Genomic DNA, 26,445 nt, shown 5'->3' with positions numbered 1-26,445 from the left:
AGTCTCAGCAGCTGGGAAAGAACAAGCAGTCTCTGTTTACAAATTTAGCAAGCAAGCAAAAAACTTGAATTTAGGATGATGTCATTCAACACACTGAATCTTCACATTTTATTTTATAAGGCATAAGAAATGAGTTATAAGCTATGGTCCAAAAAGTACTCATTACATATTAAACATCTCATATTTTACTTAATAAAATGGACATAATACTTTTACCATATTTATTTCTTGATTATATAGAAACTAAATTAATATTATAAAAATATTTATAAACAAACTAATCATTTAAACGCCACAGTTTGATCTTTTCGTCTACAAGGTTCATAATAACATAAACACAGCCCACTTTTTCATCAGTAATTGTGCTGTAAAAAATAGCAATAGGGAAAAAACTAAGTCTAAAATTAAACAAGCTGTCCAATTTGTTATAAGTGACCTGTTTAGCTATTTAACTTATATGTATGCATCTGTTCTCATTAAATCTACATACATTTACTAAATACCTGTTGGATAGGGTAGACTTCAGAATGAAATGTTTCTAAAATGAGCTCATCAAATTTTGAACTAGACCCCACCAGTTAAGGAGTTGGTATGATAGGCATCTTGCCATCAATTTCTCCTTTCCAGAATGGATACAAAGCCCATGGCAATAGTTTAGAGAGTGATAACAAAGATAAGAATGAGTCATTTTTAAACAGTCCAGCTGTTTAAATATTTGTTTAAATATCTCTTATGTGTATACATGCATCAATTTTACTATTAAATCTATATAACACATGATTATTCCCCATGTTGCTATGGTTCAGTAGTTATAAAACCATAGATTACAAATCCCCACTGTTCAATATCACTAATGAGCACAGCTTTTAACTATATACTTACAATATTGGGGGCAGTAGGTAAGATACTCAGGTTGGCCTAGGGGTTTCTATTATTGCACACCGCACAATCAATTATAGCTTAAATCTCATGAGAACCTGCATGTCAAACTGATTTCATTTCTTGCTCCATATCCGCAGTGCTTCTAATAGCAGACAAGGAAATCCCTGCTTCACTGTGTAACAATGAATTCTTAAATAATAACTTTTTGGGAAGAATTTTAAGAGAGAAAAGTGTTCAGGATTTCTTTGTAGCGTTTTATGCAAATACAAACTTTTGCCTTTTAACTTTACTCAAAAAATACTTTGCTGTCTAATTGTTTACCATTCATTCACAAAGCTTCAGGAATTCTGGGAAAAGTTCCTTAAAGAATAACACCTGCCTTCTTCGTAGTCCTACATGAAGTACTCTAAATAGCAAATGACCATTGGACTTGCCAGTAGATTAGATACAGCAACTGTGTTGTAAAATGCTGAATTCTTCTAATTCATAATGCTTCTTGGCATTTAATGGAAAGAAGTATTTCAAATTATCTGTAGGATTTAGTGATCAAATAGAAACAGCAAACCCTTACAACACAGTGACCCACAGAAACTATGAGAGGTAATTTTAGGGTTATAACCCTCTGGGAAGGAAAGTAAACACACACTTGTATAGATTCATGATCTTCTCATAGTCAACTTTAAAGTTTGAAATTACATTAACTAATTTGTAAGCCGTGTGGGTTCTTTATTATTTACCCACCCTCCCTCTTTCTCTTTCTACTTACTGATCATAACGGACACAGTGTTCACATTGGGGTTGAAGGAGCATCTTCCTTTTCCAGATTCACACTTAGAGTCAATGATGAAAACTTGGTCCTTTGTGATAGAAAAAGGGTATCAGATGATAATAATACAGTATCATAAGTCCGATGAAATATAATTATAACTAATTTGTATAAGCAAGCACTATTTAATAAATCAAGTTATTTTTATAAATACTGACTACTCCTGTGTCTCCAGTTTGTAAATTAATACTCAGCTGTCCTGTCAGAAGAATCCGTCTGTAAACTAGGCTCTAACCTAAATTAGAGGTAGCAGGGCTAACTCTCATCCCATTTTAAAGCCCCAAGAGCTGTAAACCACATACACGAGTTACATACAAGCATGAGTTCTACTTAGATCAACATCATCAAAAGTCACTTGGAAATCTAACTCTTTATACATATAATAGATGCATTTGTAGAGCCTCATACAAAGGAAGAAAAGTAACAACCGTGGAATAATGTATGCAAAGATTATGTTTCTAAAATGAGACTTTTAGAAACTACAATTTCATGTTACTTACTAATTTTTGCGTAACACATTGTACGCGATTTAAAACGTTAACGTACAATAAAATATAATCTATTCGATTATCTGTTTTTTTTTTTTTAAAAAAAACAGTCAACTGCTGTGTCCCTGAAGATTAACCAAACACTGAAGATATAGTAAACAAGATTACAGAAGTCTTGGGCACTGAGTAACTTAGATTCTGAATAAGAAAGATGGAAACTCAAGAGAACAAAATACAAACCTCGGTTATGTAAGATTCTGTTCAATGCTTAGTAGAAGAAGTGTGCAGAGAGACAGAAGAGGACCGACAAGATTATCAGGCAGTAAATTCAGTTGCGTTGATTTAATTGGTGCACAGTCAGCAGCATAGAGAGAGTGATTTTATAAATAAAGATGCTGAAATTTTCCATCTATCAACTTACTACAAACTATTACTGACATACAAGGGCAAAAAAATGGACACTTTGTGGATTACACCAGATGATGGAGAACTGTACTTATCAAGTTCAGTGTTTGAAAACTATCTTGAATAAATATAGTCTCATCATATTTTTTGAATAAAGAGATAAAATGATGAGAACTCTGCTTAAGAAATGACTGTTTAGGCCGGGCGGTAGTGGCGCACGCCTTTAATCCCAGCACTCGGGAGGCAGAGGCAGGCAGATCTTTGAGTTCGAGGCCAGCCTGGTCTACAAGAGCTAGTTCCAGGACAGGCTCTAGAAACTACAGGGAAACCCTGTCTCGAAAAAAAAAAAAAAAAAAAAAAAAAAAAAAAGAAATGACTGTTTATACTTCTATTTTAGGGTGATTTGGGAAAGAAAATATAAAATAAGGTGCTTGAATCAAGAAAATGGGCTGTGCTTCGGCCCTAGAAACAGATACACAACGCAACACTGAAGGGAACCAGCAAGTTGTGCGTATGCTTATTCATTTATATGTATCTGTGATAACAAGGGTTAAAGAAGAGGCGTCCATAAATCAATCATAGGCAATCATAGCTAAGTGGAGTTCAAAACAATCCAGATTCAGCCTCCTGACACCTAGCACATCTGCTTTCCAAAGAAAATAATTACAAAGACTAAAGAAAATAAGAAAAGTTAATAATCTTGGTTGAGCTCCTAGAGCCAGGAAGAGATTTCCCTAGATAAGCCGCTGTTGGCACTGGAAGAATTGATGAAACAGGTACCAGGTGTTCTCTGATGGCCCATTTCTCCGTTACTCAGTCCCCCTCTTCTCTATGTGATTATAATTACAGTCTAGTTAAAGTCAACATTGGGAAATGTGGTGAAATATTAATCATCTATTTCAAGCAGAAATAAGGCTCTTCATCTAATTTCCTACGAATGCAGCCCTATCCCTCCCAGATCAGTAAGCCTTTCTTCTTCCTTTTTTCCTTTTGATTTACAATATTAAATTCAATGCTTTCAATTTTCATAAGTTTTGGATTGGTTTTACTATGGCGTTTCTGTACATACTTTGTTAATCCTCCTCTAGCTCCATTTGCCTGTTCCCACACCCCTCTGCCATGGGGTACTCTTCCCCTACAGATTTCTTTCCTGGGGTATTCCATTAACAGCCCTGTCTCTTTCGCCTGTCATAATCTATTTTCATTTTAAAGACAGACTGCCCCTACACATATAAAGTTTAAATTCTATGATCTGCTTGGGAGATGAACATGCAGTGTTTATCTCTCTTCCTTTGATTTCAAAGTTAATATGACTAGCTGTTTCAAGGTGCTGCTGGGATGATTTCCCTATCACAATGGCATCGACCTAACTAAACCTTTCCTCCCGTATCTTGTTTTTGGCAAAGTATTTTTTCCACAGCAACAGAAAAGAAACCAAGATAGAATCCTCTGGGTATCTATCAGGAAGGAGAAAAGCTGGGTCATAGGTAGCTCTGCTTTTAGTCTATTATAGAAACCTTCATGCTGACCTCTCTAAGTGACCTTGTGAGCTTATGCTCCCATCAACAGCGAGTATGAAGTTACTGTTCATCGGGTCCTCACCAGTATTTTTCCATATAAAAAATAGCAAACTTGCCAGAAAGAAATTAGGAGAAATATTTTAATTCACAAAGCTTAAAACAACTAGGGAATAAGCTTGACCGTGGAGGTGAACAACCTATACAGCGAAGTCGAAGATACTGAGGAGAGAATTTGACAAAGACACTAGAAAATGGAAAACCACGTGCTTAGTAACTAACAGAATTGACGTTGATAACATGTATGGGGCCCTAATGCTCAGCTCAGTAGATCTGACAGAATTCCCCCCAAATGTCTGACTTTCCCTTTAAGATTGTGAATAGTCAGTAGAATTTTGAGCCCCATTTAGGAAAAAACTGAGATCCAATGGTAATTATTCAGTTAGTTTTCAATGACTATATTCATTTAATTATATATGTGTATCTATAAAGTATATGTGTAAAATTCAATTCAATAAAATTGAGTAGAGCAAAATCTTTGTCCAACTATATTAGAAGCGAAGTATACTGGTTTTTACTGAAGAAAAGTTTAAAAAGAATATTAACAACTCATATCACCATATGGAATAAAAGAGTAAGGTGAGAATGAGCTAGCATAGGGTAATGTTAGTTTTAATGAAAGCATGGTTTGTCTACGTATAAAGCTTTTTTCAACAAACATTTCATATCCTGATTTAAACACATCATAAAAGGCCGGGCGATGGTGGCGCACGCCTTTAATCCCAGCACTCGGGAGGCAGAGGCAGGCGGATCTCTGGGATCTCTGTGAGTTCGAGACCAGCCTGGTCTACAAGAGCTAGTTCCAGGACAGGCTCTAAAGCCACAGAGAAACCCTGTCTCGAAAAACCAAAAAAAAAAAAAAAAAAAAAAAAAAAACATCATAAAGCACATATGCATAGCATGTACTGAAATTAAAAAATAAGTAAGAATATATATATATATATATATGAAAGCAAGTATAAACACAGTATTTCTGTACTTTAGTGCTTTACATTTAATACAATTATAAATTTACCATTTTCCTTTATTTTGCAACCTGTATATTCAGAAACAAGTAAACATGTTTAATTTGAAAGAAGAAAGAGTGTAATTTAGCTTGCCTTGGCAGACAAAATCAAAATGATATATATTCATGTGTTTGTAAAAACACGATAATATTTTACTGTCATTGAATTCCCACATTTTTAACTCTGAAATACCATCAAGCATCAGACATTAACACCCAAGTGAACAAAGTGAGCCTGTCAGCCTTACCTCGGATCTTCTTCCCCTGTTTAGGTAAGTGCACACCGGGCTGAACGCGCCACTCCCACAGACGTAAAGGTGAGTACGGTTGAAGGCCTGGATAACACGGACGAAATTCCCACAGCCATGCTGGGAAAAGGAAAACAGCTAGTGAGACGGTGCCCTGTTTCCACCTACGGCAGTTCTGTTATCCCCAGATGTGATGTCGGGGGTGTGCATGACGTGATATCTGCTCTTGTCCGTATCTTGGAGAAACTGCCTAAACTTGTAAAATCCCTCTGGAAACCCTCATTTAACTTACGAAAATAAGAAATCAAATGCTGTGACTTGGCATCCTGAAATATTCAGCTACTCAGCAGTAGTTCTAACACTATTGCTGAAAGAGGACCTTACACCTCAACTGAGATTTGAAAAACCTAAGCCAGGTGATTTCAGAACTCTGGGCATTTTCAGTGAACAGAATAGACCAAATCTTCTGTTCTTATAGAGTCCAGGTGAGCAAACATTGCTGTTTCTATTTAATCTCCCGTAATACAAAGACTTGTATGAAAATGTTCTCAACACACCCACACACCTGACTTGGATATCATTTGCGTACTAACTTTCTAACTTCTTAATGTTATTGTTAGGGGACCTCTTCCAAGATACAATAAGAGAACAATTTGGTTTATCCCATTCATCTGTTTTGGGAACAAGCAGCCAACTTCATGTTCTAATTAAAATGATCTCTTTATTTGTTGAAATGTTTCATACCCCGTTTGAGGTTTTTGTTGTTAATTTTCTCGTGTATGTAAGGGTGTGCGGTTATGTTTATGCATGTTCACACAGGTGTGCTTGTGCGTGAAGACGGGATATTAATATCAGGCATCTTCCTCCATCTCTATTCACGTTATCAAAGAGGCAGAGTCTCTCAATTGAACACAGAATTGACAGACATGGATAACATGGTCGGATTACCTGGGAAATTCACATCCACCCTTTGAGCACTAGAATGACAGGTGGCCAGGTTTAAGGCCCACCCAGAACAGCATTCACATGGCATCCCTGGATTTGAACTCTGGTCCTCACACTTGCTGTTTGCATCGTAAGTGCTATAACTGCTCAGTTATCATCCAAGTTGATCCTGTATTAGTGTCTATGCTCTAAACTTTAGAGTTTGTTCTACAAGCTTAATCATTTTATGTGATCAAGTCCAGCCAGCAAGGTGGATCAATGATTAAGGTTGCTTCCCACAAAGCTTGAAGTCTCAAGTTTCATCCCCAGAACACACAGTGTTAGAAAACACCTCTGAAAACTTATTCTCAGCCCTCTACTTGTGTTTGGACTTGCTCCCACAAGTACATTCACACAACAAAAACAAACAAATAAATGAAAAACATAACACAGACATACCACTACTTGATTGCTCTTTTCCTTAAAATCTCTCTGTCTCTGTCTGTCTCTGTCTGTCTCTCTCTCTCTCTCTCTCTCTCTCACATACACACACAATACAAACATATTTGAAGTAAAGTTGTCTTCATTCACATTCCATATTATCATGAGTTCCCAATGGTAAACATGGCTACCCTGTCAAATTGAGAGATGAAAACCACCTTAGAATATCTGATGAGCTGCTGCGTCTATGAAGAAAGGTGGAATCATTCTCTCTACCTTTGGTCCCCACCAAATACCTTTTTCACTTTTTTCAAGACTGTTTTTCACCCGACTCCAGTTAAACTAAATTGGCAAGGATTATATTGCTGTGCTTCTAAATTTACTGCGACCTTGTAGCAGTTTGTGAGCTCTTTGTGGCCAAATTAATCATCCCAAACTTTACCACTGAAATGCTCATAACTTTTACTGATTATAAATTAATCAAGCCTGATACAGAAGGATATACCTGTACAAAGTTATTTTCTCTCATAGAATTTTATAGAAAAGTTTTAATCTGAAGTATAATTTGTTTAATAAAGGCTATAAAATATTTCAAGCAGTAGTGTCTCCCTGGATAGTCTATAGTACATGTTCTTTTTTCATGATATCTAGGTGTGTTGCATATCCAGTATTTATGTTACTATAAAGTAGAACAATGTAAAGTGCAAAAATAGGAGATAAACTTAATTTAAACATTTATATTATTTTATTTATTCCATCAGTCTTGTTTAATATTCATTTTTACTTGTCAATCAATATATATTTCTTTTTTGTGATGAGAATTTTAAGATATTTCTACTATGTACTATATTATTCAGTCTTTAATTCTAATGTCAAAAAAATTAATTCTTAAAGTCCAGGCTACACACTTTATTTTAATGTTAAGACAGTAACGATCTTTGTTAAATATACAGTGTTGTGCTTGACACCTATTTTTAGATTTACCTGGAGATGAATTACATAGCTAGAGTTGATAACATAATAATACCCTGAAGAAAGTGTAAACCGAAGAGTAGTGTGTATATAACATGTCTTATGTCAAGATTTGTGAGCAAAGAGACCCATGCTTATATTATTTTACATTCATGATCAGTCATTCTGGAATTTTGTACTGATGACCTCGTGATAAATCATGAATTTAATGCAAATTAAGAGAGGAAAGGTTACATCTGCCTTATCTTGGGATCTGTAGACAATTTTCTCTGATAATTTGTTGCTATACTAAAAGAAAAAAGTCAACAACATATTTTTATATTTGAGATAAAACTACATCACTTCAAATTTCTGCATGTGTCTATTATGGATATCCTTTTGTTGTCTATGTGACAGAAGACATAGAAATAAATGTTATAGATTTTATCATTAGTACCTTCCAGGATGCTCAGTGTTTAGCTTTAACTGGCATGCACTTTAAGTGCATATTTCTTAATGGCTTTACATGAATTTTTCATTTTTTATCTTTCTGAAACTCAGTTCCCTTCAGAAAAATAAACCACAGAGGCTCTTGTTGTTTTTCATTTGCCAAATTCACACAGGGAGCTACTATAAGGAAGATTTTCAAGCACATGAATAATATTCAATCCATACTTTTCTGTACATTGTCATATATCCATGCATTAAGAACCCACCTTTCTTTTCGGTATTTAGTACTTACACAAACCTAGTATTTTCATGTCTGTAAGATTTTCATCCACATACATAGATTGCCATAACTCTTACAGCAATATTTCAATTAAGTAGCCGACTTTCAATTTATTAATGAGAAAGTTGATTTCCAAAAGAGACTAAATAGAGTTTCTTAACCTCAGATGGAAACTGTGGCCACTATCAGTGTCCGGATTTCTGTAGCATTTTTGCTATCAGTAGACAAATTCTTACCCTGTCACACCCAGTCAGCCTCCCACCTCTTCCTCCCTAGAACAACGTGATGCTGAACTGTTGAGCTCATCGTTGCCAGTCGCCATCATCTCTGAGCTCTGCTTTTCCATTGCCCGGCATCAGTTCCTGACCTTCTTTCTCACCTAAACTGTGGTGTAAATTCTCTTCAGCAAATATTTGCTGAGACACTGTATCTAGGCTTAGCAACATATGAATGCCAGGACAACTTTCCCCATTCAAATAGAGGAAAGGAGCATATATATTAAGCTATCCCATTGAGCCGTCATGGAATTGCATACTAAAACACACATGAACACATTCATATATGAACTCGGTATAAAGTTTTAGCAGAAGTATAATTTCATCTGAATCTTGCAGAATAGTCTTTGCACTAAAGATGCATTAAAAAAGAATTTTCCTAATGAAAATCACATAATCAGTAAACAAAGGCATGGGGCTGGAGAGATAGCACCATAGATTTTTCATGAGGCTTGAGCTTGGTTCCTATCACCCACATTAGGTGGCTAGCAACCGTGCATAGCCCAGTTCCAGGGTATTGGACATCTTTTTTTTTTGGCTTCAGCAGGGAGTTAAACTCACATACACAATCACACACTGATACACAAATACACACATACACACATATGTAAAAAATGCAAAAGAAAAACAATTACATGAGTGGGTGAGAACTTTCTTCTTTTTGTCTTTTTCTTTTTCGAGTGACTGTCCTAGAGTGGTAAGTGTAATACAGAACCGTGTCATGAAAAAGGGAACAACTGGAGTGGGGCTGTCATCATGCCCTTGTCTTCACACGGGTAGGAGAGATTCGGATAGGAATGTGTAATAATCAAATGTGCAGGCCACAGAGCCAGGGGACCTGGATTGGAACCTTGGCTTAAGGTTTTTCTAGGTGTTAATCAGTCAGTTATATAGGTTTTCTGTGATTCAAATTTTGCATCAGTAAAATAGCAGTAATAACATTTGCTTTGAGCAACATATTAACAAAGCTGTGGGTACACTTTTATTTGGGCAGGCCATCTGTCCTTCCATAATATTGGGATAGGACACAAAGTATGGATTACATGCTAGGCATACACTCACAAACTAAACTATGTTCCTATTACCTCCTTTAAAAAAATAAGTTTATTTACAATTTGATATAGATTTCATTTACAAATTAAATTTCTGTAATATGAATTCTGGTTTCTTTCTGTTGTTTTTCTGGACTTTTACTCCCACTTTCTATTTTACTTAAGAGATGATAAATACATTTAAAAGAAAAAGATAGCAAACTGTTTTTCTGAAATACATACCTTTTCTATAGGCATTGCTAATCGAAGAGCCTTAGCAAACTCATCATCTACCACATCACATTGTCAGTGCCTAATAAACTCTTTGAACAGAACCCCTTGCTTAATTGTCTTCCGTGTTATTCCGAACTTGTTTAGATTTGATGAAGTTTTCTAGATGCAAATCTGGGCATAGTGGATAATGACATTTGCCACACAGCATTTCCAATTAGTGCAGAGACACATATCATTAAGAATTGATGCAGTAAGTGGTAGGGCATTTCAGGAGCACACACAGGAGGAGCACCAAGCCCAGCAGTGGTAGGAGAGGATTTTTCTAGAGAATAGCCAGTGTATCATGACCAGAAGGTCTTAGAAGATGGTTTGAAATTCAAAAATCCAGAGTAATTGGAGTTAATACTCAGAGGCAGCATAAATAGAAAAGATGGGGGAAAAATGATTTAACTTAAGTGAATCTTCCTATTGTTGATATGAAACACAGGGTAATGTTAAAAGATATAACTAGCATGGTTTCTGTCAAACCTATCAAAGCAAGCTTTGCCAAATATCCCAGGTCCACTGTTGTTCTTTGCCTTGTGTCTCTGCAGCCCTTCTGCTCTCTCCCAGCAAGGCATGCAATTTCGCTGTGAAGATCAGGGTCTAAGGTGGCTGTCCTCCATGAGACGAGGGCCATCACACACACTACTACAACACTCGGGAACAAGGTTCTCATTCTCCTTACTCGCTCAGTTTCTTAATCTTTAAATCACAACTGTCTTCAATTTCTATTTTGCATAACTGTATCGCTTTCAAGATTCGAATGGAACACACAGAACAGCGCCTGGTTTGTTCCATTAAATTTGAGTATGGTGTCTCATAATTGTTACATATATGTCTAATCATTCTGGTGTATTGCAAAGCCACGTACACATACTGCCTTCACCTCATTAACACAAAAGTTGTTCACAATCATTGGTTTACACAGCTTTTAAAAAGTCAATTAGGGTGAATTGGGGAAAGCTGGGGGAGGAGGATGGTTACAGCCAAAACATGTGTAAAACTCCACTAATAAAAATTACTCGATTACTAGGTTTTAAAAGGTGAAATGCTATGTTATTGGGTAGCAACAATTTCAACAGTGTGAAGATATTTGCAAACACTTGAGGTCAATGAAAAGTAAAATAAAATTTATTGTCTATAGAATGTTCAAATAGCTGTTTCTCATTGGTGAGTTCCCACTGGCCTTTTCTCCTTGACGTCAGATTAATAGGAGGTCTCTGTAAGGGCTGCACACATAGGACACAAGACGTATTTATTACCAAGTCTCTTCTACACAGATATAGTAGGGAGTTGAAAGAGTCTCATAGATTATTATTTCCCAGAACTCAACATTTTTATCTGGAAAAGCAAAACTTCTCCTGTTTAATCATAAAAATGCATAGGACAGATCTCGTCATGGATGGCTTCTCAAGTGTGTAGCTATTGGACATAGAGAAGAATTAACAATACCAATGCTTGATATTACAGCATAATAAAATTGTGGGGAGATGTTAAACCCATACTGAAGATTTTATCAAATAAATTTTAATTTACACAAAGCACATAACAATAGGTTTCTGTTTTGCCAAAGGGAGAAATGGGTTAAATGACTTGGCTAGATGCTTGAGATGAGTAAGAATCACTTTTTGGAAAAGGAGCATGCAAACGTATCTACAGTCTACACACTTGCCCTGCAGCAACTGCTGTGAATTGGAAATGCAAACTTTCCTGAACAAAACATCAGGAAACTCAGTAACATAGTCATGGGATATGATTGTGGTCAAAGGAAGGCATAATCAGACATGCTTCAGTAGGAAATGTCTTCACCAGGGGAGGAAGGAGAACGGCTCAACTCATGCCCAGTTATTAGAAGAATAGCTTAAGGAAATCGTCATTCTCTTTTTTTTTTGGTTTTTCGAGACAGGGTTTCTCTGTAGCTTTTTTTTTTTTTTTTTTTTTGAGCCTGTCCTGGAACTAGCTCTTGTAGACCAGGCTGGCCTCGAACTCACAGAGATCCGCCTGCCTCTGCCTCCTGAGTGCTGGGATTAAAGGCATGCGCCACCACCGCCTGGCGAAATCGTCATTCTCCACAGCAAGGCACTCTTGTTTTGTTTTGTTTTGTTTTGTTTTGTTTTCTCTGAAAGGCTAACAAAATGTACATTCTCCCCTCGCCTGGATTTCCACCCTCTAAACTTCTTTTAGATTGTAACTATATGTTCTCATGTTTCTTCCTCCTCTTTTAAGTTCTGTTAACTGAATGAAATATAAAATTGAAAATGTAAGCGTTAAAGCTGAGTCACTCCTGGTCATGGTTCCCAAGTATGCTTGTGGAATAATCTGCAGAGATCGTTCCCTCTCCAGTAGTGGTTCTCAACTGTCCTACTGCAGTTACCCTTTAACGCAGTTCCTCATGTTGAGTTAACCCCAACCATTAAATCATTTGTGTTACTACTTCATAATCCTAATTTTGCTGCTCTTATGAATCTTAATGTAAATATCTGTGTTTTCCAGTGGTCTTAGGTGATTCTTGTGAAAGGGTTGCTGATCCCTTAAAGGGGTGATGACCCATAGGTCAAAAAGAGCTGCTTAAAGTTCTTCTGCTACCTTGACATTCCCCAGCCTGATGTGGAAGTTTATCCAATGACATTTTGTTTAGGGTGTGTCCCCCTGAGACCAAGAAGAGAAAATAAAAACACCCAGGTGTGTTTGCCTCTTTTTTTGTTTTGTTTTGTTTTCTGTGCTCTTGGTCGCTGGAACCCTGGTTGTGTAAGTTCCCTTTTTTCGGTTTTATTAAAACTAAATCTATTATATTAAGCTGGTCTGGTTAATTCTAACTTATCAGTCGAACACACCCCTTCACTAGCCTTTATGGAAGTTTAGATCAGACACTGCTAACTTGACTAACTTTTCTCAATGCCTCTCCATAGCACTTACATTTATTGCTCCATACAGACATTAACCCTTTCAGAATCTCTTGTGTGGTCAGCCAAACATCTCTAAACACAAAGTTGAGGCTACTACTTCATATGATCCACTCAAACCTGGATGTATGTGTATAAACACACTAGATTTTCTATATAATAACCATATTTCTACCGCATTCCTTAATTTAAATCTATTTTATTGCTCACTAAAAGCAAGTTAATTTTTTTCAACTAGATACAGTTTTTAAAAAAGCAAAATTAAGTCTGTGTTTACAATAATTATATATTTAGTAACTAGAATTATGCTATATAGGCAACTGGTGTGTAATGTTCTTTATCAAATGAATAACTGAGCAAAAAATTGAACAGGAGTCTTTTACAAAATTATTTATGACAGTGTATATTTTTGATACTTAGTTCAATTATGATATTTTTCATGGTTGGAGGGAAAAATGTGAATAATATATATGCAGGATTGTGCTGGTAAGAAATCAGTTTCATTCATTTCTTATGGAATAGTCAAGAATAATTTGACGTCAATGACAGAAAGTCATTCATAGAAATTAATACAGGTCCTTGCTTGACTCTTTCCACTGAAGCTGGTGTAAGGGACTCCAATTTGTACAAGTGTTTCACTTCACATTTGTCTATGTGTATATCTGTTCTCATTGCGGTTGGTAATTATTTCCATTGACGAATGCACTGTTCATCACTGTGGAGTTATTTATATGGAATGTGTAGGCTCACGACTGTTTTTTTTTTTCACTGAGAATCCTAGGAATAGTTCCCATGGTATCTAGAAGCTACTCCAGACACTCACATTATCATTCTTCCAGCAGCCCGCTGAGAATTTTGCAGGTTAGAGTCACTCGGATAAAGGTTTATTGGTGAAATCAATCATGAAAAGTGTCTGTGTTAAATAATGAAAGTAAGGCAGGAAAGTTTAACCAGTCAGGAATTCTAAAATTACAAATGGCCCAAGAATTCCAGGCCTGTCGCATTACATTTTTAATATCTGTCCAGCCAAGGATCGCCAACACCACTAATACCAGTCTGCTCTCAAGCCATATACATCTGAAGACTAAGTAGTTGGCACATGCGTGTGTGTGTGTGTGTGTGGGGGGGGGGGATATTTGTGTGTGTGTGTGGTATATGTAATGACTGTATGTATGATGTAGGTAGTGCGTGTGTGATGTGCATGTGTATGTATGAATGTGTGTATCTGTGTGTGTATGTAGTATGACTGCGTGTGTGAGCAGGTATGTTTGTATGTACATGATGTATGTAAGTAGGATGCTGTACATATATGTATTGTGTGTGTTTTTATGTGGTATGTGTGTATGTGCTCTTCAACTACTTACTGTAGGGTCTTTGCCAGCCATTTTGCATTCTTCAACTTTGATTGCTGATGCTGGCCAGAAAACCTGCTCAGGAAGAAACATAAAGTTTGTATAATCTCAGTCAGGCACACAGCAACCCAACATTCTTCATTTGCTTTTGACTATGTGGTTTCTGTAAAGTGTTATTATTTTTGTTTTTCAAAATTCCCCTTTCACCTTCTGAATTCAAGCTATTTGGCTATTATGCTGTTAGACCATTCAATTTTTGCTCATCCAGTTTTCTTTAACAAAACCTGTTCAGGAACACACGAAAATCTATAATTGTGTATTTAAATAAAATCATTACAAACATAAATGTGCAAAATACAATGTACATTTTGCCCATTGGACTCACACGTTTGCCCCGTTTCTATCATTATGAATTATGATTATTGTCTATATTAGTTGATTATTACCTTTGGTAAACAACACAGCCAGATTGACAGATTTACTAAAGCGAGTCTCCATGTGCCTCAACAAGGTAACACATGCAATGAAACCACAACCCCTGTGAAGCACTGTGCTGACATTCTAAATTGCTGCTGGTCACATCTGGCAGAAAAGAATATATTTGAGTTGTCATCCTTTAATATAATAAATGCAAAGTGTCCTATTTATGATAAACATATCATTAACACAGTTTTGCTTTTTTACTTCATTGATGCTTGATTTTGCTTTCTTACTGCAAAAGAAGAATAATAAATCTAGGGTATGGTTTTTCAAATATCTATATAGCTAGCACCTGTATTCCTCACCCTCTGTAGATTACACACAAAAGACATGCTTCTTCTTCCTTTTCTATCCAGGATGTTTGGGTAAACTTCTCCTTCCCCATTCACTATTTTTTCTTTTGAATAGATGGGTATACAAAGAATGTTTTTACAATTATTTGAGGAGTTTAAATGATTTTTTAAAACTTCTGAAACCTAATGAACTAAACATATTTTCAGCAGTGAAGCAAAAAGTAATTTCAGTGTGTGTGTGTCCATGTTTCTAGTAGTTTTTCTTTTTTCTAATCTAACATATATTATTTTAATGTATTTGAATTCTTTTAAATACCTATAATGTCAAGACTTCCCTAATGAAAATGACAAACTTACACTCAAAGGTTCTTGACTGATATTGTTGATATTCAAGGACAGGATGTGGTCTTTGCTCCCCACATATATCCGGTCTTGATCTTCATCCATCAGTAGTATCCTGTAGTCTAACTGGTGGTGGGACAGGCTGAAATATTCAGAGGTCTTGGTTTCTCGAAGCTCTGAAATAGTGAATAAGAAATGTTGAACAGAGTGGGTTGGTTCTATAATTTTATGATTTTGCTGAAATGTTTACCAAGAAAGCAAAAATAACTTACAAATGTTTACAGATGTTTCCACAGTGCTATTTTGTATCTTTAGTATAACCAACAGCTTATGTGTCAAACTAACAAAAAGGGAACTCATACCTGGTACCATAAGCTTTGCCACCTACTTGTGGCTTGAGAAGACATAGATTCTAGAGGAGAAGGTATTAATGCCATTTCCCTAAACGAATGCCATTTCTAACTGTATCGCAAATACTTAATGTAGTTCTCTCTTCTTTTCAAATAAAGCTTTTTACATCAGATGAAGACTACTACAGTGATCCACAACTGGTCAAAATGCAGATAATAATTGTCTATATGGGATGCCCAACCCTAATGAATACATCAGTAGTGCAACTTCTGCACCTACGGTACAGAAAACATTTTAGAAGAGGAAGAGTAACGATTCTAATACCCAGTAGCTCAGGATGCCCATGGCTAGAGAAGGGAAAATACACCCACGAGCTCTCCACAATATAGTTGCCTGAAAAGGAATGGCATAATGACAAAACTGACCAATAACAACCGAGGAATCTATACAAAGTCCTGCTGCTAGATGAAGAGCTATTGGTGCTCAATGGCTGCCAAGAAAGGAAAGATTAATCTCCTCTACAGAAAAGCTCCAATATAGGTTGTCCAATGCAAAGTAGTCGTCGTTGGACATATACATACAGACAATGTTAAATTGACTCAATAAGTTACGTATATGTGTGTATGCATATGTGCATATGCATATGTGTGCAAGTGTTTATATATATATATATGCTTGTGTATATATATTTATATTATAACTAATAATTAAAAATGATAAGACTGAATTTGAAAGAAGAGGGCACAAAAAAAGTTGGAGAGAGAGGAGGGAGAAAAAGATGTTATGTAGATGAAATATTCATATATGAATTTCTTAGAAAATTAGATTTAAAGGCTTAATTAATTTAAAAATGTTTGCTAACACAGGACAATAAGTAAAGTCAACACTCACAATGTATGCAGTTTTCTCTGCAGGTAAAAATCTTAAGACCTCTGTATAGACGTTCCTAAATTCCATTGATTTTGGGACAATGATTTTAAACAGTGACAAGCTTTGAAAATGGATGTTTTCTAAGGTTTCTGATTTCATGACATATTGATTCTAAATTTGGAGACATAGATCCCAAGTCATGTTTCTACAACAATTGTTAATAGCCACAGTTTCCTTATAGCAAAATAAAAACTCCAAAGATTCTTAGAGGAAGTCCGTATCCCATCTGTGAGCACCAGACGCAATGTGCACACAAGGCACACACTGATTTACTCAGTTGCTTCAGTTCACCACTTTGGAATGTCTGATATATATATATAGTTTTAGCCAATAATACAGAATGATAACAGAAGCAGCATATTTGTATTTTAAAATAAACAAACTAAGCATCCTGTGTCTCCAGTTTGTTATTTCAGTAAATGAGTAAGAGTTTAGTTTTCATAGTGAACACACGTGAAAGTGAGTTTGTAGAACATACATTATTTCATCTTACATATTCATGTTCATCATCAAGAGAAGGCAACACAGGAGCAGAGACCATGGAGAAGAGCTGCCCCTGGCTGATGCTCCATGGCTTACATAGCTACCTTCTTCTTCTTCTTAGTTTACATTTTAATCAACTATAATTATACAACTTTCTCTTTTCTTCCCTCCACCTCCTCTTATAGTTCCATTGGCATGTGCTTGAGAGAAGTTGAAAAAAAGCTTGCATTTCTTTGATTATATATTATATATATATATATGTGTGTGTGTGTTTATATATTATATATAATATGTGTATGTATATATTATACACATACATTGCAACAATAACTTCTAATGAATGCTCCCATGGAAAACAAATGAATTAATAAATGGAGATCTTTAAAATGAGTAAAAAATTTAAAGTTCCAATTATTAAGTTTAGTAATAGTAAGAATAAATGTAGATTAATATTTATAGAAAAAACTTGAACTAGCACAGTTGCAGGGATACCTCACAACCAAAAGATCTTCAAGCTTTTAGAAATTGACTTGAGGTTTTCTTTTTTTTTTAATTATTTATTTTATTCTTCTCCCAGCACTGATTTGAGGTTTTCTTGCTGGCTGTTCTATCTTTAGTATTTACAGCCCCTAACCGTTACCTTCTTACCCCGCCTATCAGAGTTTATATACAACCTCATATAGATGGTTTCTCAAATCCCTCCGCAGGTCTCTTCCTTCCCTCCCACCTGCCCTCTCTCATTGGTTTCTTTCACCGTTTCGTTCCCCAACCTGCATTAAAATAAAACCAAGCACGTGGTCTTAGCTAGGAAATAAAAACACAAATGCAGTTTCCAGTTCTCCATTACCTGTTTCATAAGAAAACAATCAAAGTCATGAATTAGACTCAGTGTCAGAGAGGGCAGTAACCACATCAATTTAAAGGCTTTTCTGGTCCAAGGGTTTTATCTGTCTTTTCTGACCATAAAGTGTCTTCGAATTAAATTGTCTGTATCCCATTGACAACTGACAGCTGTTCACCAGGAAGATTTACTTCACAACTGCCACTTTGGGGATAGAAGCCTGGGGTATTTGCTTAAAACGCTACTTAAATTACCATGAGTGGTGATAATTGAGCTGTGGAGCTGTCGGGGAGAAAGGAGCGAGAGTTAAAAGCAATGACAATCGTCTTCATAAAAGGAACAACCCAAGACTCTGTCTTTTCCTTCAATGTAGAGTCCACTCAAGTGACTGTGGTCCAGTGGCTTATGAAGGATCTAATGATCTGACTGCCATGGAGAGACGAAGTCACTAGTTTTTAGCAGGAACTGCCTCTAAGCAAGGCAAAGGGGCTTGCCTTGCATTCCCTTTCAACACCAATAATGATAGCATCCTTTGTACAGCATCACGGATACAGCATTGTTTCTCAGGCCATGCTGAGATAATTGACAATAGTCTTGTCTGGGCATACAGTACATAGCATTAGAAAACTCAGTGGCTCCACAAAGGGCAACATAGGTCTCCAAGTTCCTGGGAAAAATCTCCTGGGAAAGAGCATGAAAAGGCACATATTTCTGCCCTGATAGCCACATGATAGTAGATGTTCATGATGGAAAACTACTGCCATGCCTTTCACCAGGGTTCTTTCAGGGAAATTTTCAGAATAATATGCTTACCTAACATCTGCATGCTCAGAAGGACTTTTCTACATAATAGAAGCCATTGAGAGCCTTGCGAAAGAGAATATAATAGTCGGAATGGACAGGAGGGTCTCCTGGCATGATAAGCTCCTCGGTTAAGGGTTAAGGTATCACAGCACTGAGAAGATGCATCAGTATGGAGGATATTATTTCTGTCAGTCGCACAATTTCCTAAGCACATGATGACTCATTTTGTCCTGCAGTCTTAATAACTGAGTGTTGATGGGGCTTTACAAGTAGGGCTGAGAATCTCTTTCACTAAAAATTTCATTCATATATTCAATGATCTTGGTAGACTCCATGGGGGAATCCCTTTTATGAATGATAACCGTTAGTCATGCTTCCGAATAAGGGAAATCATTTACTCAGAATACTACACTGTCTTTGTCTCTTACAAAGGTCCAGATTAGGTAAAGAATAACTGCAGGTTAATCAATTCCCGGGACTCTCAGTTCGAAGAGGATATAATGGTGACTCATTAATTACATTTGGAGCTCAGGCTGTGCTATCAGTTTGTTTACTCGGCATGCATTTATGGCCAGGTTCGCACTGTAGGCGAGATGCTTCACTCTAACAGACGATGCAGGTGACAAGATAAGCTCTAGGGACAGTTTAAGACGCTCCTTTGCTCTATCGTGCTATGGAGTTGGCCTGCAGAAACAGTCTTGGGAGAAACCTCTACTGTGCCTTAGGCAGAAAGCACAGGGCAAATTTCAAAGCCTTGGGTGCCTTTGACCTTAGAGACAGTGATTTTGACAGGATAACATCCTCTCCTGGATGTCTTCTCTTAGGAAGAGTTTTAAGTAGAGAGGGCTTCATGATTCATCTTCTTCTGGAGGCTCAGTGTTTTGAAACTGGTATAGAAACTGAGTTTTACCTGTCCTCAGGAGATAAGGAATTGAAAGGGCATTCCAGTAAAATTATAATTCTTAATTCTTAACGTAAACAGAGAATAGCAGGAAGGTTGTTCAAACCACATTTGCTCAAAGTTAACAGCCTCAAAGAGCAGCCATCTGTGAGATCCTCAGTAGATCAAGGACCAAACTTTAAACACTCAGCTCACTAGATTCCTACTCAACACTTTGGTATTCAGTCCTTCTATGATTCTAGAGCCTCTGCAGAACCATTAACATTCAGTGAACTTCACTGGTCTTCGCAAGCAAGGTCACAAGGTCATTCGTGAAATATTTGCAAAACAAGGATAGTTTTTAATCTGTGAGCAGACCAGAGAGCCCCACTGTCCTAAAGACACAGCGCTCTTGGAGTCCTGGCATGTTTGTGCCGTGCACAAAGCTCTGTGCAGAATCTAAAGAGGTAATAGAAATGCCTCAGTGGTTTGGCTTTTCATTGCTGCTTTGGAAAAAGCAGAGACCAGACAGCAGGCAACTGCACCCAAATCTGTCACAGTTTATTGACGCGGTTCTCCTTACCCTATGCCAGGCCCAGAGGCCTGATGCGGACAGCAAGATAGGTATGTTTCGTGAGAAGATAAATGGGTGTCTCGTCTACGTTCCTTGATGGATGAGTAAGATTAGAGCGGAGGCACTAAAATGGCACATGGATGAAAGGGACACAGCTCTATTCAGTGAGCCCAGCCAGGAAAAGGCAACTGTGACGCAAAATGGATTTCCCAGGCGTTGCATAAGGGAGGAGATTACCAAGCATAAGGAGCCTTTATGAAAAATGAGTCTCACTCCAGTTTGCTGCAGACAGATCCAGTCTGGGCCGGCGTGCCTAGTGTAATTACCAATAATGCCCCTTTGATTCTCAAAACACTTATATCTAAATGACCAGTTCTATGTTCTCTGTGCCCCCAAACTCTGCTTCATAACTGTCTCGAATGGCATTCTATTACATCTGGAATCAAGTCCAAGATTTTAAGCTGGTCTCCAAACCTGCTGTGAGCTGGCTACCTCCCTGAAAGTCTGAGTCACCACTACCTGTGCGTTTTCTTTGTGCTCTTGTCCTGCTGGCCATTCCTGCCCACCCCCCCCCCCTCATTTTCAAACTTGCTTTGCTCCTTTGTTCCTCAAGGCCGTGAGACACATTATTCTTCTAAATCACAAGATTCTTCCTGCAATTTTCTAACTAAATGCAGTACTCAAGTAAGAATTTGAAGATAATGTAAGTAGGGCAGAGCGAGGAAAGCTGACTTGACAAAAAGAAACCCTGTCTCTAGGGGGAAAAAAGCTGACTTGAGCTATCAGATCAGGACTGGTCTTGAGTTACTGATTATTTTCTTATTTTCCTTTTTGGCTTTTCTGTCTTGCAGTACATTTACAAAGTCTCAGAACTCCACGTTTGGAAGTTAGAAGATGAGACTACACACAGCCAACTGTTAAAATAGACTTCGTCTTAGGAAAATAAGGTTCTGAATATGAGACAAAAGTCTTTGTCCGTTCGCATTCCTGTTTCTGCTAATCAATTTCAGGTATATTAACATCTGTAATCTACTACTTTGGTCATGAATCATTAAAATGAGAAAATATCAAGTTTTTTAAAAATGGAGGTTTTTTTTTTAAGGAAGTTGTGAAGAGGTAAAGTATGTCTTTGAAACAACAAGGGAGTGTCAAGTGTGCAGTCAGCTGCTGGGACCGAAGTTCTAAGTCCTGTCTTATAGGTGCAGGGCTTCCACAGATAACATCCCCACTCTACCCTCTTGCCTGCAAAGCAACATCTGGAAAATTCAAGAGAAAATGACATCATTTAGTGGGAAAGTTGAGATTGCCAGCTTGCCCCAATCTAGAATCACGTAGGAGGCAGGCCTCTCGGAATAAGTCAGGCTATGGTCATGTCCATATGGGTTTATCTAGATTAGGTTATTGAGCTATCTGGGCTGATTTGCACTAAATATGGCAGTGCCGTACTAGCGGCTGTGTTTCCCCACTGAATTAAGTGGAGAACGGTAGTTCAGCAGAAGCAGCCATCATTCTCCTTCCCAGCTGTGGGGGAATTGTGACCGGAAGCCGCTTGCTTCTGCTGACATGCTTTTGCTAGAGCCATCACATAGCTCCATTTAAACTGTAAGTCAAACTATTCCTTTCTCCTTCAATTTATTCTTTTGCATTAAAAGTAATACAGGTAGCTAAGGCGTTTAGTAACCAGAATGAGCTCTTATCTTTCCTACAGCAATAAAATAACTGCAAATCATTCATTCCACACTGATGGCAAGATCACTTATCACAAATATTTGTTGATATCACTATGAAATATCTGTGAGTCTATTATACTTTTTATCCTTCTATGAGTCTCATAGGAATGAGAAATACTTCTAAAACATATATATATATATATAAATATATATAAATATACAATATATACACAAACACATATATCATCAAAACTGTGTTCTTTCTTCAAAATCAATGAGGCTACACCAAAGAACAAGACTTTATTTTCCTCCCCAAACAATATTGTGTTTCTCTGTGTGCTTCAATTCAATAAGGATTCTTAACTTCTGATTTTTCTTCTAAACTCGCTTAGGAGGTTTGAATGATAGTAGGTGGAAATTTTAGGGTCCTCATTGGGGAGTCAACAGTCAGGTTTACTTGTAAAGAAGATTCAGTTTTCAACATGCAGTCAGAGACCCAGAACTAGCAGGAAGTCACGTCTGGATAGGAGACTCAAATCCAAACCTATTCCTAAGCTGTAGGAGGAGAGCACGGATATGCTGAGGCCGGCATTGATCATGCTTCTCAGCCAGAAGACACCTGTTCAAGATATAAGCACAGAAACGAACTTGTGAATGAGTAAGCACAACCCCGACACCTGCTTCCTAGACATCTCTGGGAAAGGTGCAGCAGAGCAAGCTACTCAGCGACAGTGGCCCCAAGGTGGCCAGCAGAACAGAAGCAGAATGTCAATGACAAAGAGAAGGTTATACAAACACAATTAGAAATTTCTTTAAGAGTAACCCTCTATTAAATGTAATTGGCTTTTGTTATACTTGCTTATATACAGTCATTCTTTGCCTTTTTTGGTGAAGCATGTTTACTAAAATCTCAGACATGGATATTGGGTTTCCACCTGAAGACCAGAAACACAAAGCAGCCAGCCACTGGCTCTTACCTTTCCTCAGTCCAAAAATAGTCAACATGCCTCCCGGACACCTCAGAATAAAACAGAGACTGAGAGCTGTCTCTTCCCATTTTACAATCCTCTCTTGTTCTGGGATTTAGGGGCATGCAACACTACCGGCTGGTTTCTATGGCAAGCTAGTGGGTTACTGGGATTAAAGGTGTGTGTCATTGCTGCCTGGTCTCTAAGTCTGGCCAGTGTAGCTGTTTTACTTTTCTGAATTTCAGGCAAGCTTTATTGATTAAAATACAAATGAAACACCAGTAAATTTTTGAGACAGGATTTCTCTGTGTAGCTTTGGAGCCTTCCTGGAACTGTCTCTGTAGACCAGGCTGACCTTGAACTCACAGAGGTCTGCCTGCCTCTCTGCCTCTGAGTGCTAGGTGGGATTAAAAGCACGTGTCAATCACTGCCCAGGCAGTCTTAAAGATTTTTAACTCATTTAACCATGCTGTTATTTTTACTTTTTTATTTTTTGGTTTTTTCAAGACAGGGTTTCCCCGTAGTTTCTAGAGCCTGTCCTGGAACTAGCTCTTGTAGACCAGGCTGGCCTCGAACTCAGAGATCCGCCTGCCTCTGCCTCCCAAGTGCTGGGATTAAAGGCATGCGCCACCACCGCCCAGCTCATGCTGTTATTTTTTAAAGGGAATTAATTAACTACTACTAAGTTCATGAAGAAAATAGTGTCAAATATGAACAGTCTAAGTTTTTGAGGGTAGACAAACTTAATGAGAAGGGTAAATAGTTCAAGCTGTGTGTGTGTGTGTGTGTGTGTGTGTGTGTGTTGGATGAGGACTGGACCTAGGTTTACTGGTGAACAAATACCTAGAAATGAAACATGATTAACCCCACCTATGTTCCACTGCAACATCTGTAAAGATTCTTTATGCTTGTTTGTTTTCAAGACAAGTTTTCTCTGTATATCTCTGGCTATCCTGGAACTCCCTCTGTGGCTCAGGATGGCCTTGACCTCACAGTGCTCGGCCTGTCTCTGCCTCCCTGAGTGCTGGGTTTAAAAGCGTGCATCACTACAACCAGGCCTGCAAAGATTCTTAGAGCAACATTTATCACTTGTCTATTACAAATTTTTATATATTTGCCATTTTTCATAACTTAAGTTGGACCTCCTTGGACACATGTTAACTTCTGCATGGGAAATTCTAGGAGGAAGACTTCACAGAAACAAAATGAAGAGATCTCACATATGGTGACGTCAACCCAGTTTACCTTTATCACAGTCTCTCACAGTTCTTGACACAGGTCTCTGCACAAAGCCTGTATTTGTACATAATTCATTTCTTTCAACAGATTGATCATATCTGAGTCACTTAAAAAAGTCTTGGTATCTGCAAAAAAAGTCTAGGAGTGATTCACAGACACTGTGAAAAAGATAACTCAGGAATACTTTGGAACAAAAGAACAAAGACTGAGACTTCATGATTAGACAGAAAGAAATTCTTGACGTTTCTTCATTCAACAGATACTGCTGCGTTATTCTCAAGACTAAGGCTCACTGCTTCAAATGCATACCATGGAATGAAAGACAAAGAAGGTAAAGTCAAGGGGAGCTACCTTTTATTGGGGCTCAGGAAGTGTCTAGCAAAAAAAAGACCCGAAGACATATATGAGTAATAAAGTGAAAAGAATTTCCTAGAGAGTGCACGGAGCTTGGGTGGAAACCTGGACTGGATGAGGAAGAATCAAGGATGTTCAGGTGCACTTGGCATTGGCAAAGACCATTTGGGTTGGATGATCTAGTCAGAAGAATGGGCCTATCAATATGCAAAAGAAAATCTACAAGTTTCTTGACTGTCAAAAACAGCCTGTAAAGATTCAAACTCTTAAATGTCAAACCCAGGTTTCTGGATTGTTCCCAAGTCGCTTATGATAACAACAACAACAACAACAACAACAAACGCAAGAAAGTGTAGGACAATCATGTATGAGGTTTAGAAAGGCAGTTTTAACTAATAAAAAGGTTGGGAGAGAATATTTTGATGTACTATTAAGAATATAGAGAAGAATGAGAGTATGTGTATGCCAAGATTATTGCATATCTATAGGTAAATAAATACACACAGAAAAAAACTGGAAATTTTTGACCTATTAATAACTTTCTTAATGATTTTTCAACTGCAAATGAGAGGTAACCTAGAGGTCTTCTCGTGCTCTTTTGTAATTACTCTAGGATTAAGGCTCAGGATATGTGAGCTTTCTCTACAAACCACTGTGGTGTACATATAATATCAAGTAGTCTCTGCTTGTATGGCACCTAACAAACCATTGAAGGACATGAAGAAGGAAATGCAGATTACTAACTGGAAATCGGCTACACACTGCCAAAAATTCCTCTAATTCCTTCAGAATGATGGAGGACCACCCAGTTTTTAGTAAGTTAGATTACCCGGGACTCAACAACCCAGCTCCCCCGACCACTGTAAATTCTTGAACTACTGTTTTATTTGATGACTTTTAAAGACCACTTTTAACTTGAGTACCGGAAAAATATCATAAACTGCATATTGCCCCGTCTCAAACTTAAAGGGCCAGACGTTATGAACAAAGATATGCAGAGATGTTTTCTCTAAAGTGATAGCTATTTTATCTAAATATTATTTCGTTCAATGTGACTCACTGTTTAACCAAATTATTGTACTTGGCTTTAAAACAAGACCCAAGTTTGGGAAGCTGCAGAGAACAAGTTTATTTTGTTTGAAATACACTGGTCAGTCTACAATGCAGAGCCACATTCTCCTGCTATTTTCTGTTTGTGTCTCCCCACAGTCTCATACATAAGATCGGTGACCACAGCAGTGTTCGCGGCTCATCCTTGGGAGGATGCTTCATAGCCATGAGACTGTCTTTTGATTCCTTTCAAGAGAATAACAGAGAAGCCACGTGTGTTTCCTGTGACTTAAAGCCTTGTCATCACATATATTCCCCCGATACAGCAGCTCTTTAACTCTTCCTTTTCTTCATGCTACACTGGGAAACCATTTGATTCTTCCTGTCACGGGTTGGCACTTGAGATGGTTCCATAAGAGGACATTGGTATTGCACTTCTTTGTTTTTGTTCGGGAAACATAATATTTACCATTTTTGCATGCGTCAAAGAGAAAAGTTGAAAACGGGACTCAAAGTTTATTTTACAAAATGCTGCCTCCTTCGTGATATAAACATTAGCCATGACTGTCTTTGTAATTTTCAACATAGAAGTGGAAGGAAAGCACACTCAAAAGTGGTAGAAATAAAGCAAGCACAAAAGAGGATATGGCAAACGCCAGAAAATTGAAGTTTAATCTGCATATTAATGAAGTAGGCTCATACTTTCAAAATGTGATGTTTTATTCTATTTACTTAACGGCCATTTTTATCCATGAGTCTCAAAAGGCAAAACGTACTTTATTAATCAAAATAACGGGCTTAAATAGCTGAGATGAGATGAGGCATTTTTGTATTGAACCCTTTAGGTGATTTAATGGGATTAAGTTGAGCA

General features: G+C 37.4%; 1 protein-coding gene across 1 annotated transcript in view; it reads right to left on the bottom strand.

Moving 5' to 3' along the window:
- Sema3c (semaphorin 3C) overlaps positions 1-15,574 on the bottom strand; it is a 75,047-nt gene extending 59,473 nt beyond the window's left edge. Inside the window, exons 1-4 of the mRNA XM_038315381.1 lie at positions 15,446-15,574; positions 14,328-14,390; positions 5,433-5,552; positions 1,649-1,739 (exon numbers count right to left, since the gene is read on the bottom strand). Coding sequence (XP_038171309.1) covers positions 1,649-1,739; positions 5,433-5,552; positions 14,328-14,390; positions 15,446-15,535 — 364 coding nt within the window. The 5' untranslated portion in view covers positions 15,536-15,574. The remainder of the gene's footprint in view (positions 1-1,648; positions 1,740-5,432; positions 5,553-14,327; positions 14,391-15,445) is intronic.
- Between the last annotated feature and the right edge of the window lie 10,871 nt (positions 15,575-26,445).

This window comes from Arvicola amphibius, chromosome 18 (genome assembly GCF_903992535.2).
Source record: "Arvicola amphibius chromosome 18, mArvAmp1.2, whole genome shotgun sequence".
In the NCBI taxonomy this organism is placed as follows: Eukaryota; Metazoa; Chordata; class Mammalia; order Rodentia; family Cricetidae; genus Arvicola; species Arvicola amphibius.
This window is presented reverse-complemented; position numbering and strand designations above follow the sequence as displayed.